A 13,544-nucleotide genomic window follows, 5' to 3' on the forward strand; every position below is an offset into this window, starting at 1 on the left:
TCAGTTTGGAATACCTTGAATGGCTGATCGCTTTGGTGTTACCAAGCATATTACTGTTAATAAGCTTGTCACCTGGAATGCAGCTGACTTGGATTCTGAGTGGCTTCTCCACTTGCCTGCTTTGTGACCTTGGGCAAGTCACTTAACTTCTGTGCCTCTGTTACCTCATCCTTAAAATGGGGATTGATATTGTGAGGACCATGTGGGACATGGACTGTGTCCAACCTGATTACTTTATACCTACTCCAGTGCTTAGTAGAGTTCCTGGCACATAGTAAGCACTTAGCAAATACCATATTTTTTAAAAAAATGGTTTAGCTTATCAAGAAGTGGACTGGGTTGGGAAAAGAACAAAAATCCTGCATTCCCCCTTAAGAAGGCGCTAGTTCCTTCATATGGAAATACAGTGAAATTACTTCCCTAACCATACGCCTTTCAATAGTGACACATTTTGTCCATCTGAATGGAAATATTACCATCAGTAATTTTTAGTGGCCACCCACTGGTTGCACTGCATTGTATGAGAGACTGGGGAACTTGAATCAAAAAATGCTGGGTCATGTAATGTTGTATATGTTTCTTGTTATGTATGGTTCCCCCACTGAAAGGGAGAGAAAAGAGCTAATGTGTACTGACTGGCTCTGCTTGCTCGCTACACTAGGCCCTTTGTTTCTTTCATTGTTTATAGCAAACAGAGTTTTCCACTCCCTTCAGTGGCTGAATACTAGACCAGAATTCACGATTTAGTATTACCAGTGGGTTGTTTGTTTACTGTGTTTTGGTATTTTATCCCAGATCAGTATTATGTGAATTTGATGTTTACACATGGGTTATTTTCCCTATTTGAACTAGCTTTGGATGGGGTTAGAGGAAAAGGAAAGCAATTCTTTGATTCTTGTGAGTCTTGATGTTAAGCGCTTACACTGTACCAAGTGATGGGGTGAATACAGCTTTGTCGGATCGAAAACAGTCCCTTTCCTGCATGGGGCTCACAGTCCAAGGGGGAGGGCAAGCAAGGATCTTATGCCCAAATTATAGATGAGAAATCTGGGCCTAGGGGGTGTTAAGTGACTTGCCCAAGGCCACGTGGGCGAGTATTATTTGGCTTAGAACCCAAATCCCTGCCTGGCAGAAATAGACTAGAAGGTATCCCTCGTGTAAAAGAGGCTCCCCAGGCCCCACAAAATTGCCCCCATCTTGCAAAAACTCTTCTCTCCTCTTTATCCAGAGTAGACTTTTCTAACAAATTAAACTTTTCTCTTCCATTTAACAAACCAACTTCAGCTGTGGTCTAACTGGGGTTTTTTGTGGTCCTTTATTTTTCCTAGCTGGTCAAAAAAACGCAAGACATGGAAGTTCCAGAAGACCAGACAAACCTGGCTCCTGTTGCACATGTATGAGAGTGACCAAGTGCGTATCCAAATTGAACTCCTTTCAGAAAGTGGTGGTGGAGTACAGTCGGCCCCATCTGCCTTTGGGCAAATGCAGAGCCTGGAACACGAGGCTGGGAGTCTGTTTCCTCAGCTGGTTGGCGGTGGTGGGGCGGGGGGCCGGCGGGGGGCACTATTCAGAAGGACCTGGTTTCTAATCCCACCTCCGCCACTCACCTGCTGTGTGACCTTGGGCAAGTCACTTAATTTCTCTGTGTGTCAGTTACCTTACCTAGAAAATGGAGATGGAGACTGTGAGCCCTATGTGGGTCAGAGACTGTGTCCAACCCAATTACCTTGTATCTACCCCAGCACTCAGTGCTTGGCACACAGTAACTGCTTAACAAATACCAATATTATTATTATTATAAATTGTGGTATTTGTTAAGCGCTTACTATGTGCAAAGCACTGTTCTAAGCACTGGGGGATATAAGGTGATCAGGTTATCCCACATGGGGCTCACAGTTTTTTGTTTTTTTTTTTTTTACCCCCATTTGACAGATGAGGTAACTGAGGCACAGAGAAATTAAGTGACTTGCCCAAGGTCACACAGCTGACTAGCGGCAGAGCTGGGATTAGAGCCTGTGACCTCTGACTCCCAAGCCCGCGGTCTTTCCATTGAGCTACGCTGCTTTCTATCCCAGAGCTTAGAACGGTGCCTGGCACATAGTAAGTGCTTAACAAATGACACAATTATTATCATTATAGTAAGCACTTAATATCATCGTTGTCATCACCTCCACCACAAACCCGCTCGCCAGGTGGCTTGCACCAGTCACCCCCCTTACTTTGCTTTAGCTTCTCCATCTGTGAAATGGGGGCAGAAAAGCCAGGGCCAGCCATTTCCCATGGGGACATACTATACTTTATTAATCGGACACATGCTTAACAAACACTGTGATCTGCCCCCCGGCAGCTCTACAGTTTGGATGTTAAAGCCTCTTTCCAAGAAACCTTAGTTAAAAGCCAGTTGTTATCTTAAACATTCAAATCAATTTGGCTTGTTAGCAAGCTAAATCTCCTTTCCATAATATACTGTTTGCTGTCAAAACCTAAAATGGCAGTGTAGCAACTCTCTTCCTCCCTGGCTCCATTGAAGTTTAGACTACCCTTGTTCCTGTCCATGCGTGGGCATTATACTTGCAGTCCGGGATTCATTAAGCTTGGGTGAGATGTAGGGGGAGCAGACCACATCCTAATAGTAAAAACTTCTTGCCGCCTTAGCCTGAATGAGCTCCTAATAGTAATAATAGATGTGGTATTTGTTAAGCACTTACTACGTATCAAACAGAAGATAATCACATTGTGGGCAGGTATTGTCACTTTTTACTGTTGTATTGAAAAAACAGTAGCAAGGTATGAATGGTGACATTCAAAAGGTAAACTCAATTAAGGATTCTGAGCTTGAAACCAATTTTTATTAGGCTTTGTGTTTATCATTTCGTGTGATCAGTTGAGAAATTTTAGGTTATAGCTCAGTATCTTCCCTGGTGATTTTAGGAAGAACTCGAGTTGACAACAGTGATGGGAGCTAGAAATTTCAAAAATGTTTTTTGTGATTAACCAGACGTAATATCTGGCCAGCTGGGGCCTCCAGTTGCTGTGGCCCAGGACCGTTGCATCTGTTCTTTCTCCTTTGTGCAGAAGTAACAACTGCCTTGGCAATGCTCAGTGGCCTGCACCCATTCTACAATGCAGATTCCAACCTAACCTCAAATATCAAATTTTACATTAGGGACCGGAGACATAGCCATAAAGCAATTACTGCGTGGAAGCAAAGAGGTTCATTTCTTGCTAATGTCATCAAAGAATGACCCTCTGAATATTTAATCAGAGATTGCAGGATAATTGCTTATACTCCTCTTCTTGTATTTTATCCTTCCTTACTTTCCTTCCTTTCCATTCTCCCAAGGCCTCATGTTTTCCCTAGAGCTGTCCAGGCCATATTCTGAAGCTACTGATTTTAACCGGCCACATAGAATTCTGACAGATATTTTGCCTTCCTTCACTTCCCTCCCTCCCTTCCTCCTTCCTTTCCTCCTTCCCTTCCTTCCTCCCTCTTTCTCTCTCTCTGTTTCCTTCTTTCTTCCCCTCCTTCCTTCCTTCCTCTCTCTGTTTTCTGTTTTTATTTTTCCTTCTTTCCCTCCTTTCTTCTTTCTTTCTTCCTTCCTCTGTCTTTTGCTGTATATTTTTTAATTCCTTCCTTTCTTCCTTCCTTCTCTCCTTCCTTCCTCTCTCTATTTTTCCTTCTTTCCTTCTTTCCTCTTTCTCACTATATTTTCCTTCCTTCCCTTCCTTCCTTCTCTCCTTCCCTTCTTCCCTTCTTTCCTTCTTCCCTTCCTTTCCTTCTTCTAGCATTTATGCATGTCTCTGAAAATTACCGTATAGCTCTAAAACCAAGATGTGGGTTTGGAGCCATTTTTAGCACTAAAATAAAATTAAAAGACCATTTTAAAATAGCCATCTAAGCAACTCTGCCCTAGGACCCTCCAGCAGCTGGAACCCCCTCCTCCCCTCCCTCCTTTCCTCGACTTACAAATCTCCCCAAGACGGGTGAAGTCCAGGACACAGTCAGTCCTGGAAAAAGAGAAAAAAAACAAGGTCAGTGAAGTCTTCTTTGCCTTTCTCTTGGGTATGTGTCTCAGACCATCCCGTTCTGTATGTCTGGCCCTGAATATCATAATTCGCTCTAATTCACAGGACAGAAGGAGGAAGAGGACTTAATGTATATTTATTAATGATATCAATTAGTGAAACTTACTGAGAGCTTACTGGTTGCAGAGCACTGCACTGCACTGAGCTCTTGGGAAAGTACAGTAAAATAAGTAGATGTGATCCCTTTCCTCATGGAGTATATATTCTAGTGATTTCATTACTTGTCTTATGCTGTTGTGTCGTCTCCGACCCATAGAAACTCCATGGATATATCTCTCCCAGAACACCCCACTCTCCATCTGCAATCATTCTGGTAGTGTATCCAAAGAGTTTTCTTGGTAAAAATCCGGAAGTGGTTTACCGTTACCTTCTTCCGCGCAGTAAACCCGAGTCTCCGACCTCAACCCTCTCCCATGGGCCCAGGAGCTGACAATATAATGGAAGAGATGGTAGACCTAAATCGACAATTGTACCATAGTCACAAATGAGAAAATAGATATAAACTAACCCAAGTGAATAAAGAAAACTAATGAGAAATGAGAAGTCAGTAAATAAAATTACAACAAATAAGAGTGCTGAGTTGGCTGTTGGGACCACCTGATCACAAAGTGATCATGGGAAGCAGCATGGCCTAGTGAAAAAAGCACGGGCCTGGGATTCAAAGGACCTGAGTTGTAATCCCAACTCTGCCACTTGTCTGCTGTGGGACCTTGGGCAAGTCACTTAAATTTTCTGTGTCTCAGTTTCCTCAACTGTAAAATAAGGGATTTTTCAGTACCCATTCTTCTTCCTACTTAGACTGTGGGCCCCATATAGTACAGGGACTATTTCCAACCTGAATGATTTGTAGTAATAATAATGATAGTATTTGTTAAGTGCTTCCTATGTGCCAGGCACTGTACTAAGCATTTGGGTAGATGCAAGCTAATCAGCGTGGACATAGTCCCTGTCCCACATAGGGCTCACATTTTTAATCCTCATTTCCAGATGAGGTAACAAGCCTAGAGAAGTGAAGTGACTTGCCAAAGGTCATGCAGCAGATCTTTGAACCCAGGTCCTTCTGATTCCCAGGCCCATGTTCTACACATTAGGCCATAATGTTTTCCATCAATCCCAGCACGTAGAATAGTAAGAGCTTAACAAACACCCTTAACAAAGAAAATGGGAGGGTATGGAGTAGTCACTCAGGGAATACTTCCCAGGAGAGGTAAATTTTTAGGAGGCAGTTTCCCATCCTTTTTTCAGTAAATAGTTTTTGAGCATTGGTGAAGGTGAACGTGAATGCTCATCCCCACTCTGCTGGCTGAAGAGCAAGGTAATAGGTTGGATTTGGCCATGAGCCTCTGGGACCCAGCTCTGGGCAGAGAAGCTGTGAAGAACAACTGTCACAGATCAGAATCTAAACCAACACATCCCGAAAATACATCCATAGCATCGGCCCTTTTGACAAAGTTGTGACAGTCCTAGAGAATTCACTGTTGAATGCAGGAACTTAAAGGTGGTGGTATAGTGGATAGAGCACCGGCCTGGGAGTCAGAAGGTCATGGATTCTAATCCTGGCTCCACCACATGTCTGCTGTGTGACTTTGGGGCAAATCACTTCACTTTTCTGTGCCTCAGTTACCTCATTTGGAAAATGGAGATTGCGACTGTGAGCCCCATGTGGGACAAAAACTGTCTCCAACCCAATTTGCCCATATCCACTCCAGCACTTAGTGTAGTGCTTGGCACGTAGTAGGTGCATAACAAATATCACAATTACTATTATCATCATTATTATTATTGGCAATAATAATATTTTTAAAACCCTCATCAGAGAAGACACAGGATGTGCACAGCCATGATCACTTCAAGGCCTATCCTTAGGGCCAAGGGGCAAATCCTGTCATAAGTGTGAAAACAAAACCACCACCTGCGGGTCTCCCCATGAGGTTTGCATTGAGACCTTTAGGGCTCTTGGGTCAAAAGGCACAATACCAGATTGAGTGTCATGGAATGCGTTTGAATTCCAGAATGAAGCCCGATAACTAGGAGGGAAAAGAATTCCAGAGGTATGGGCCAAGGTTGCAAAGCACACAGGTTCTGCTGAGTCAGAGCATCCCAGATGGCCGTGGAGGTTGTGTATCTGCCCGGCTGAACCTCTCGGGTTATGCTATTATGAAAGATCACATGTGGGGCACGGGGGTGGGGGTAATGTTCCATTTTTCAAGTTTCCTTTTACGTGGTTTACACTTAATGCTCGGGAATACCGGGAAGCCAGTTCTGGCCCTGAACTGGACAGGCCCACAGGCCGTGACCCACATCTAGGCAGTGGTCTGGATTCAGTCTGGCTTTGAGCCAGCAGCTTCAACATGCGGCCCCTTCTGCCTCGCTCGGATCCAGCCGTCGGTCCTTGGAGCAACTTCCCGGCAGGCTGTGAACCCCAGGCTAGCTAGTAGTTTGGGTGTGATTATCGACTATATCTGCAGCAGACCTTGAGACAGGAAAGACATCTCGGAATGAGGTGACTGCATTTCTGAAATTAAACCATAATAATAATAATAATAATAATAATAATGGATTTGTTATTGCCCCCACCCACCCCTCCACTTCTCCTCTCTTCACTGTTATCGGCCAGTCCTCAACCACTTACAAAATGTGGTAAGTAGCTGGAGGCCAGAATAATTACTCAGCCCTACTGCTTGTAGTACTGAAGAGGGAAGGGAGAGAATACGTACTTTGAATAATGATTTAAATTGGAGCTAGATGAACCTCTAGATGGCATTTAGGACATCTCCCTGCCCCAGGAAGGTTTTAAACCAGCCATTTGCAGCAAATATATTTCTATCTTGTTCTGCATCACCTTTAATCAGTTGAGCCTCCATTCAGTTGACGGTCTCCTTGATTTCTGAGAACTCCTCCCTCCGTTCACGTACCCCAGCATCTTCGATGTTGAATTTATGGGTCTCATAGATCCATTATTTGATCCTGATGTTTCTGCAGGAGCTGAGATTATTCCCAGTAGACTCACTAGGAACAGATGGGGATTACATGAGCCAAATCCCATCACCTTACTTCATGGGCTCATCATGCCTTCTCTTGCCTTGTTTTAAAATGAGATGTTCATTCCAGGCACCTAAGTAGCCTGATTACCCCTGGAGGAATTGGCTGGAGCAAAGTGGAAGGTAACTTGAAGGAGGCCATCATCTCATGAAGTTGCACTGCTCCCTTGGGTACCTTGAACCGGTTTTCATGGAATATGGGCCTCTAGAGTAGAAGCTTATTGTGGGTAGGGGACGTGGCTACCAACTCTGTTGTACTCTCCCAAATGCTTTGAACAGTTCTGTGCAAAGAGTAAGGGCTCAATAAGTGCCGTTGATTCTTTGATTGATGTACACTGGGCATCAACTGCAGCTTCAAGCTTAGCCACCAAATGCCTTAGCATAGGGAGAGAAGGTATAGAGAAACAGGGCTCTCACCAGAGGTGCAAATAGCATGGCAGAGGACAGAAGAGAAAGTGCATTTCTAGAACTGAATAAATCCATCACTGTGTAAATTACCCCAGTTAAGCGCCCAGAGTAAAACCGCTGAATGCTGAGGAAAACCAGGCTGTGTCCCTCAGAAGCACAAAACCAATATTTTCATCCATCTCTCATCCATTTGTGAAAAAACCAGAAGATGGAGAAAGAAAGGGGAAAAAAAATACCGAGGGCATGTGGTACTTACATAATTGAATCAGAGCCTGAGTAGATGTAATCTGGAAATGGTTTCCATATGACTTTAAATAAGTTCTTTTACAGACGGGCTAGTGAGCATTTCACATGAACACTCTGTCAGACACACCTTCCGGCTCTGAGCTGTATGCAGTGGACTGTCAGTTACATAGATTGCAGTTTGATGGGGTGTCGGTGGGCCATAAGACCATCTCAGAGCCTCTGGATTTGGTTCTTGGGTAAATTGTGATCTGCAAGGTTCTCTCAGTAGGCAAGAGAGCATAATCTGAGGTGGCTAACTTCCTCCTTTTACTCAGGAGATTTACTCTGGGCCAGAGGGCCTCTTTGAGCCTTGGAATGTGTGAAACGTGAAGTCCCTCAGACTGTTTGTTACTTCTCTGCTGACACTGTCAGTGGAGTGGCCTCTGGGCCCTTTTCTCCAGACTGGGTAATCTCTTTTCCTCACCTTACCTACTGAGGTTTCTCTTCTATTTCTTCCCAAGGTCCCAGAAAAATACTTCTCCATCCTCCTTTCCTATCTGGAGGGCCTGAAAGGCAATGCCAGAGATCTGACCGTGAAGAAAGCTGAGTCTCTCATGAAAGAGCTGGACGCCACTGAGCCCAACGACCCCAATCTCTCAGCGAAGGCCGAACGGATCCGACAAGTTCTCCAGCTGTTGTCATAAACAGGATAGGCCTTGGCTCCTTCCCGAAGACGCCCCTCTGGCCATGAAGGGATCCCTCCCCCTCCCTCATCCCCACAACCAAACCTTTCTTGCGTGAAGCAATTATTTTTTTTGTTATTTGCGAAATCAGATCTTTCCCCAAGCACATTATCAGGAGGTAAAAATGCTCTGTTGTTTAAACCTATCGTTTTCACTCCTGGGTACAAGCTCTCGGTATGTCCAGTGATCTCATTTTAAGTGATCCGATCTTATCTTGGAAGGAGAGTGAATGATCCTTTTGTGTCTTTTAAACTCTCCCGGATCAGAATGGAATCGCAATGAAGTGGTGGAGAGAGGCCCAAATCCTCGGCTTAGGAAGGCCTTAGGCCCCAGTGAGTCTTTCACAAAGAGACCGTTTTTTCAGGACAGGAGATAGAGTACAGCATTCCCTCTGCCAGCTGAAATCCATCTCTGCCGGCCTCAGACGCCCATTGCAGGGGTTTGGACGAGCTCATTTTCAACCGGCCCATCAAGGCTCTGGTCATAAATTTGCTCATAACCTGCCTGAGCTCTGACATTCGAAGCTCTGGGACCTCTTTCATTTTCCCGGTCGATTTCAAGCTTTCTGGTGTCCCGCGGCACTTGTTGCTTAGTTACGGAACAAACACAAGGCAGTGAATCAACTAGGCCACGTACCTGGATGGGCTAGAATGGGTTGATTGTGATTTTAATAAAAATGAAATCCATAAATTGTGCTGTAACTGTGTTTTGGCTGGCCGCTCAATTTCATTTTCATTTGCCTTGTGTGATTGTCTTTCAATAGAGTTCATTTGTATTCAGTTGCCTTGACGTCTATATGAATGGGTCTCATCCCCGGGGGGAGTGGGAGGGCAATGAGGGGGCAGCATTGTAGATGTGGTGCTAGAAAACAAGGCCGTTAATTAGGAGTTCGTCAGGCTGGAGAGCTGATGTTAACAGCAGCTCTAATTGACCACTTGTTCTCAACCAGTCTTGCCAACCTGATTCTTTAAAGGTTTGGCAGTTTACAGCATTTGGCTGTGTTTTCCCAACCACGAAATACTACAATTCTTTCAAAGAAAAAAAAAGGGCAATATACTTACTGTTCCAAAAGCAGTTTAAATATCGCACCCTCTTTAAATCATATCCACTGTGAGCCAAACATTCTGAGTGATACAAGATGTGCTGTGAGAGCCAGAGTAACTATAATGGAATTTAATACAAAATGCTAAGCCAAGGTAGAATAACTGATGTCAGAGAGAACGTGGTTACCAAGTATTTTTGCAGCAGGATCAATCCAGCAGCTATTTGGTGATTTACAGCCATATTTTTGTTTCCATTTTCTTCCTCTCCCCCATTTCTGCTCTTTTCTAGACACACACACACATACACACACACAGAGCTCTCTGTCTTCTGCTACATCCTCTTATTATGCTGTCATATTACTCTGCCTTTTTAATCGAAATCCTGCAATTCATCTGAATGTTTTCCATTCACCCACTTTTGGAGAGATCCAGGAGCTGTGGGCCCGCTGATAGTCATATTGGAAGCCATATTCAGAACCCCGTGATGCGTGTTTTTAATTGACCCTGAAGACCTGCTCCCCATTCCATTGTAATTCAGCCAGAACATCAAAGGCCCAAGCTCCTGATGAGCCAGAATCATGGAAACCCTCATGCAGGAGATTGAACAAAACACATATGTCAGCCCCAAAAGCACACACATTGCCTCCTCAGATGTTCAGTGAACTGATGTCTTCCATTTGAGTGAAGATGCTGTTGGCTGAGTGGATCAGAAGATGCTCATATCCAACCTGCTCGCCTTGTCATGCAGGAAATGACCATATGGTGTGCAAGGGTGAGTTCTTTGGGAAGCCTGCCTGGCGGGCATCTGTTTTTAGCAGACTTTAAATTCAGCAGGGCAACAGATTCTTTTTTCTTAACCATTTGTGGGAAAAATTATGGGACCGTTTCCCTCTGAACTTGAATATGTTCAACCCAGTTGCCTTTCCATTTCTGGTGTTCTGCACTGACTTACAATCAGAAAACCAATGCCCCCTTCATCCTGTCATTCCTGCCCTTACCTCTGCCTCTCAGATCACAGCCAGTCCCTCCTACAACCACCCAGGCCCTGCTATCATTCACACACTTTTTGAAATCCCACCTCCTCCAGGAAGATTTCTTTGCCTAATTGGAGGAGTAATGGTGAGCCCTCCCTCTGTACCAACCCTACCACTCTGTTTTTTTCAGTGTTAAGTACTTACTATGTGCCAGGCACTGTACTAAGCAGTGGGGCAGGTACAAGATAATTAGGTTGGACACAGTCCATGTCCCTCAGTCTTAATCCCCATTTTTACAGATGATGGAACTGAGGCAGAGAGAATTTAGATGATTTTCCCAAGGTCATGCAACGGACTTGTGTCCAACTCAATTTGCTTGTATACACCCCGGTGCTTAGTACTGTGCCTGGCACATAATGCTTAACAAATACCATCCTTATTATTACTGTGGCAGAGCTGGGATTAGAACCCAGATACTCTGACTCCAAGGCCCATGCTTATTCCACTAGGCCATGATGCTCCTTTCCTTCTCAGTTTCCACAAAATGCAATTGTGCACCTATCCTTAAACTTCGATGCTTCCCCTTTCTATAATTTATTTTAAAGTTCTTCCCTTGCTAGATTACATGCTCCTCGAGGGCAGGGATCACATCAACCAACTCTATCGTATCTTCCTAAATACTTAGTACAGTGCTCCGCACTCAATAAGGGCTCAATAAATATCATTTGTTATTGGTACATATATCATTTGTAATATCATACATCGCTATGTATCATAATATTAGTACAATTATTTTAATTAGGTAAATATGTTGGTTCATTTGCCCATGGTGTGGCTGTCCAGCTGACATTACAAAGGGAAGAGACTTGTCTACTGAACTCATATGGTACAGAGCAAAACCACCTCCATATGCAGGTAAATGTATTAAAAGTTCAAGGATGATGCTACACAGACAGCAGGAGAGATAGCCTTCCTTCTTGTCTGTCTCGCCACATTAATTAGAGGTTTTTAAATATCCCCTTCCTTACCCTACTCTTTTCCCCTTTCCAGGCCTCACTTCTCTCTTACACTCCTCCATTATTCCTCCCCAGAATCCTTCCTCGTGATCCCTAGACACCCTGTCCAGTGTGGTGGGCCGACAAAATAAAATGTTTCAGTGGCCAAGGCCCAGGGAGTGAAGAGACAGCCAATAACTTTATTATTGCTCTTCATTGCCAGGGGTCTGATCCTCTCTGGTTAGGGAACAGAGGGAAAGAAAGTGGGGTTTATCCTCCACATATTATCTTCCAGTGGTAGCACCAAACAACTGGTTTCTGCTTGAACAGGTGATTTAATTCTATATACCATCTGACAAGGGCAACCTCTAATTTACGTAAATGGTGCTTGCCAAGTTTGGGAATGCTGTTGGAATGCCAACCCACCAGGATGCTTGCTGAAAGGCTTTTATCTTGAAGCAATAGTTTGGAGCCAGTCCTGATACAGAGGGGCCTGTGATCTAGGGGAAGGAAACATGGGCTTCTCTCCAGAACACTGCAAAGGCTCAGTAAATAATCAGCAAAAATGCCGTCAAGAGGGAAAAGTGCACAGCTTGTACATCAAAAAGGAGGACATTTTTTGCCTTCTCAAACCTTCCCCACATCAGCTGTGCTCTTTCTCAGCCAGAAAGGAGACCACCCAGGAAGTCGCCCTGCCAGGCACATCAAGGCATGACTACCAAACAGGTCTTTCCAAGTTGTGCACCTGTAAATCCCGGTATTTACAGTTGTGTCCATTTCTTAAATACACTGTTTCATCCTCCTGGCTGTAACTTATTTAATCATCTTTCTCATCAATGGTATTTACTGCATGCTTACTATATACTGAGCACTGATCTAAGCACTTGGGAGAATACAATCCAACAGAGCTGGCAGACACTTCCCTGCCCCTAATGAGTTTATAGTCTAGAAAAAACTGGGGTATTTACTAAGCACTTACAATGTGTCAAGCACTGTGTCAGAAGATAATCAGGTCTTCGTGGGGCTTACAGTCTAGGAGGGAAAAAGGTACTGAATCCCCATTTTGCAGCTGAAGGGAACTGAGGTGCAGAGAAGTTAAGTGACTTACCCAAGGTCACCCAGCAGTCAAATAGTGGACCCCAGGACCAAAACCCAGGTCTTCTGACTTCAAGGTCCATGCCCTTTCCCCTAGGGCACAATGTTTCTCCACTGCTATTTTGTAAGCTCCTTGAGAACCTATAGACTAATGTCCATTGTAGTGACCCAGATGCTGAGTATAGTGCTCTCTTCATAATAAGCACCCAATAAATTCCTCTGGTTGATTGAGTAATCCATCGATTCTGCCCTGAAGTCTGTGGCTGAAGCCACCGCTTCCAGCCCCTGATATTCCTTTCATCTGTCACTGTGACTCAGTGTCCTAAGTCATTGCTCAAGAAAAACCTAACTTCCCCGTTACTTCACTTCAGGCTCATCTGTCTATCCCTGCTTAATGTCCAATCTTTGTCACAGTTTTTTAGGATATCTTTTATTAGGTCTTGAAATGTTACTTCTCAACACTTGCCTTACAGGGGCTCCAGGAGCCTAGCTGTCATTCATTCTCTACACGTGCCCTGTCCTGCACAGGTGTTTTGCACCAAGTAACACCTCCATGTTGAGTGAGTGGCTTCATTCCGGGGCTTAGCTTATGGCTAGGGAACAATAGAATGCATAATTACTCTAATAAAGCAATATGTTGTAGGTCCTATCTCATTTTGGATGCTTTAAATGACAGGAGTTTTGAAAGATTGGGATGAGAGGATGGTTTTCTGGTTAAAATTCCAAGTCCCAGCATTGTGAGTTCTAATGTCAGCCTGTTATCTATAGGGGCAGCCTGATGTGAAACTGCTCTCTTAACTTCTCTGGACCTTATTTTCCTTCCATGTAAAAGTGAACACAGTGATAGTGTCCTCTGAGGGTTTTAAAAAAGAACCAAATTTACGTTCAATATTTTGTGATTAGACGGTTAGAAAAAACACAGTGTTTTCTTTTG

At 44.1% G+C, this 13,544-nt stretch overlaps 1 protein-coding gene across 2 annotated transcripts in view; it reads left to right on the top strand.

Moving 5' to 3' along the window:
• Positions 1-9,285, top strand: part of C2H7orf50 (chromosome 2 C7orf50 homolog) — a 250,345-nt gene extending 241,060 nt beyond the window's left edge. For both annotated transcript variants that reach the window (XM_007666520.3, XM_029057782.2), the window contains exons 4-5: positions 1,329-1,410; positions 8,282-9,285. In XM_007666520.3, the coding sequence (XP_007664710.2) occupies positions 1,329-1,410; positions 8,282-8,464 (265 nt within the window). In that variant the 3' untranslated portion in view covers positions 8,465-9,285. The remainder of the gene's footprint in view (positions 1-1,328; positions 1,411-8,281) is intronic.
• The last annotated feature ends 4,259 nt before the right edge of the window (positions 9,286-13,544 follow it).

This window comes from Ornithorhynchus anatinus, chromosome 2, assembly GCF_004115215.2.
Source record: "Ornithorhynchus anatinus isolate Pmale09 chromosome 2, mOrnAna1.pri.v4, whole genome shotgun sequence".
In the NCBI taxonomy this organism is placed as follows: Eukaryota; Metazoa; Chordata; class Mammalia; order Monotremata; family Ornithorhynchidae; genus Ornithorhynchus; species Ornithorhynchus anatinus.